We start from the raw sequence: 4079 nt of genomic DNA, 5'->3' as shown, positions 1-4079 counted from the left end.
GTCCTTTTGGAGGGGGTTAGTCTGCCTGATGAGGGAATACTTTTAAAGAAAGATCTTAAACATTCAGTGGAACGATTTTGTCAGATGCTGGTTTGACTCTCCAAGAGATGACGCTCGTATACCATTTTCATCAGTATAGTTTTTTTTTAATAGTTTAATACCATAGTGACCATTTGAGGGGTTCTTAGTGTTTGCTTTGTAAGTGGCTTTCATTACCTATGCTTATACTCTTCATCTGAGTGGCCCTTTATTTGTTTGCTTGACAATAATATTGTTCAAGTTAATACTGAATGATAATTATTAATTACTAGCAAATTAGGTCTTAACTTAGCCTAATCAGTGGTTATAGGAACTGAATAATAATATTCATTTAACATTTTTTGCTGCCCTCCGAATTTCCTCCTATTTATCGAAAAGAGGAGTAACATGTCCCCTGTATTATTGTGAAGGGAGTCTATATTTTTGTTTACATGCATATCCCCAGTTTCTTGAATTGAAAAATAAACTCGAGACCGTAGTTTGTTATTTATTTATCTATTTAATGACGAAAGGTTTCAAGCGATAAATGTATCTATCATTTGCCATAGAGACCAGAGCCTCCAATGATGGAACCTCCATGTCCTCCAATGACTGAGCCTCCACCGATTCCATGACCTCCACCGATTCCATGGCCTCCACCGATTCCATGACCTCCACCGATTCCATGGCCAAGGCCAGGTCTTCCATAACTCACGGAAGAACTTACAAGTCCTCCAATACCTGGTGTGATTGAAACCACATGACTTCCGCCATGTCCCAACCCTCCTCCAATGCCTCCATGGCCTCCAATGATACCTCCTCCAACGCCTCCATGGCCTCCAATGATACCTCCTCCAAGGCCCCCATGGCCTCCAATGATACCTCCTCCAAGGCCCCCATGGCCTCCAATGATACCTCCTCCACGACCTCCATAGAGGTGACCACCCAAGACGCAGGTGGCAAGGAGGGTGATAGCAAGAACAATCTTGAAAACAGCCTGGAATAAAAAAAAAAAAAATATATATATATATATATATATATAGTCACCTTGAGTAGTATGATTGCTCCTTTTAATTTATAAGCAACATTGTTACAAAACTTCCTATGGCAGTGTTATTTTGAACTGTGGTTATATGTTATTTTCTACATTTTTATTTAAACAGTATTAACTCTCTTGACTACCCTCGAAAACTGTGCAAAAGATTTAAAAGTAAAATGAGTGGTTACTTATTTTATTGAAGTTTAACTTGAAAGGCAGAAAGGGGTACCAACATTTTCACATTTTTATTTCACTGAATGAAATTGTGAAAAGTAACCCCAAGTCTACCTAAGTAAAGAGAAACACCCAAAAATGTATCAGAAATAAATGACCACCGACCATTTCATTTCATAGATGGACTATGGCAGACATATCAAGTGAAAATTCATCTGAAAAGGTCATTACTTGATGATGCATCAGCTTATCTTTTTAAGATGCGACCACATTTCAGCTACCTTCCTGAAGACCTATGAACATCGTACCTCTTTTGGTTGATTTTTTTTATTCGTAAAACAGATTATAAAGTAAAATCAAAAGGAACATCGCTCCCAAGAAAGAAATGAAACAAACTGCGAAATAGGAAGCTATCCTGATTTCATTAGTTTTATTCTGGGTAACATTTCTCTTCATATGTGTGTGTATATATATATATATATATATATATATATATATATATATATATATATATATATATATATATATATATATATATATATATGTATACATATATATATATATGTATGTATATATATATATATATATATATGTATATATATATATATATATATATATATATATATATATATATATATATATATATATATATATATATATAAAGCTACAAACGTCCTTTAATATCAATTCACTCTACCTGAAATAATATATTTTCATATATGTTACCGAAGGGGAATTTTTAAGTTGATAATAAGTCCACCGTCCCGTGGGATCAGAACCAGCGACGGACGAGGAATCAGGACTACAGTGACGCACTAACGAAATCGGCCACAAGCCGATTTCGTTAGTGCGTCACTGTAGTCCTGATTCCTCGTCCGTCGCTGGTCGATCCCACGGGACGGTGGACTTATTATCAACTTAAAAATCCCCTTCGGTAACATATATGAAAATATATTATTTCCGAGGTAGAGTGAACTGATATTAAAGGACGTTTGTAGCTTTTGATTGTATATGAATCACGGTGATGTGATAAATAGTCATATATATATATATATATATATATATATATATATATATATATATATATATATATATATATATAAGCGTGTGTGTGTGTGAAGAGTGAGTGAGAGAGAGAGAGAGAGAGAGAGAGAGAGAGTAAAGCTGATGCAAGTGACTAAATCACAGCTTGGTCGAAAGTTCGAAGGTAGGCTGGGATCGTGCTACAATACAGACTTTACAAACGTGAACCAACTCATCTACCACTGCGCTACATAACGAGCTCCTTTCAACACTTGCAACTCAGCCAGAGGGGCTAAGCAACATCAGGTCAAGTCAGAGCATGACTGGTGACCTAGGAGAAATGGAAGACACAGCTGAGAGAAAGCCAATCAGAAAATCCGTGATTGCAGACAGTGAGACCAATTACGTCATCCTAACACAAGCTTACAAACTGAAGGATAACCACTTCAACGATTAAGGCGTGGAAAAACAAAACTCTCTCTCTCTCTCTCTCTCTCTCTCTCTCTCTCTCTCTCTCTCTCTCTCTCTCTCTCTCTATATATATATATATATATATATATATATATATATATATATATATATATATAATGTATAATATACCCATATAAGTAAGTATATGAATGCAAAGCAAATGGATGTGCAGTACATTCTTCGTAAGCAAAAGTATGATTAACAGCAGATATATCAGTAGATGTATGCAAATGAATCATATTTGATATATTCTTTCTAAGAAGCTGGACTAAGTCTTACCATTTTGAAGTCAGCCAGAGCAATGCACCTTCCCGCTGTGGAAGTCTCTTTATATACACGAAAGGTGAGCTGTAACCCTGGGCTCATTGGCATTCCAAAATATATTAAGCATGAAAATAAAATCATACTGAAGACCATTCCTTCACTCACTTATATTTTCTTTATTTTTATTCTTCGAGTTAAATCTCAAAAAAACGTGTTTTTTTCTGTACTCTCAGTCCAGAGGTTAAAATAATCGTGCCCAAAACAAATCCCGAAACTGTAACATCATGTAGCTAGGATTTGCTGTTCATTAAATTTATTTTGTAACAAGCCATAGCGGCGTTCCCTTAGAGTGGCTCAAAGTGAGAAGGATAACTGGTACAAGAGAAAAAAAGAAAATAAAAATGCGGAAAAGACGACTTTTTTTTTTTTTTTACTTTCCAGATGCCCGTCCTTCAGGCTTATGCATCTGAAACTTTTTTTTTCCGCTAAGTTACGCCTTTTTCATTTACTAGTCATGAACCCCTGTTACGTAATGAATTGCATTCTGTGTTTACATCAGAACTGGATTCTTTTTTCACTACACTCAGAAGAGGATTTTCATAATAATTCCTCGTATCTGGGTCGTTCATCTCTCTCTTAACCAGTATGAGCATATATTTATACAAACACATACATACATACATACATACATACATACATACATACATATATGTATGTATACATACACACACACATATATATAATGTGAATGTTTGTATATTTGTTCGTCCACTATAGAAGTCCAAGCCACTTTACAGACCCAGACAAAATTTTGCACATGGCCTCTATGTCACTCCAGAAAGGTTTTTAACTCAAAATCAAACCCCTGCCCCGTGACAGAAATACAAACACAGACAAAACAAATTAAATTTCCGTTTTTAAGTTACCTTTTCCTTGGGGTTACTGGGTTAATTCTCATTTTTCTCCTGACGCTCCACCTTTTATTCCATGTGCTGTCAGATGTATAGTTACTACAACAATAAATCCAAATCCCCTATAACATACATTTTTGCTCAGAATTGACGTGAATTTTGATCATAATTAATACTAA

At 35.3% G+C, this 4079-nt stretch overlaps 1 protein-coding gene across 1 annotated transcript; it reads right to left on the bottom strand.

Moving 5' to 3' along the window:
• Window positions 1-514: 514 nt before the first annotated feature.
• Window positions 515-3014, bottom strand: LOC136837466 (uncharacterized PE-PGRS family protein PE_PGRS46-like). The gene is made up of 2 exons (XM_067102247.1): window positions 3005-3014; window positions 515-1015 (listed from the first exon to the last, which is right to left on the bottom strand). Exons 1-2 carry the CDS (start codon window positions 3005-3007, stop codon window positions 575-577), a joined length of 444 nt encoding a protein of 147 aa, XP_066958348.1. The 5' UTR covers window positions 3008-3014; the 3' UTR covers window positions 515-574.
• Between the last annotated feature and the right edge of the window lie 1065 nt (window positions 3015-4079).

This window comes from Macrobrachium rosenbergii, chromosome 59 (assembly GCF_040412425.1).
Source record: "Macrobrachium rosenbergii isolate ZJJX-2024 chromosome 59, ASM4041242v1, whole genome shotgun sequence".
Taxonomy (NCBI): domain Eukaryota; kingdom Metazoa; phylum Arthropoda; class Malacostraca; order Decapoda; family Palaemonidae; genus Macrobrachium; species Macrobrachium rosenbergii.
The sequence above is the reverse complement of the archived record's forward strand: the minus strand, read 5'-3'. Positions and strand labels throughout refer to the sequence as shown.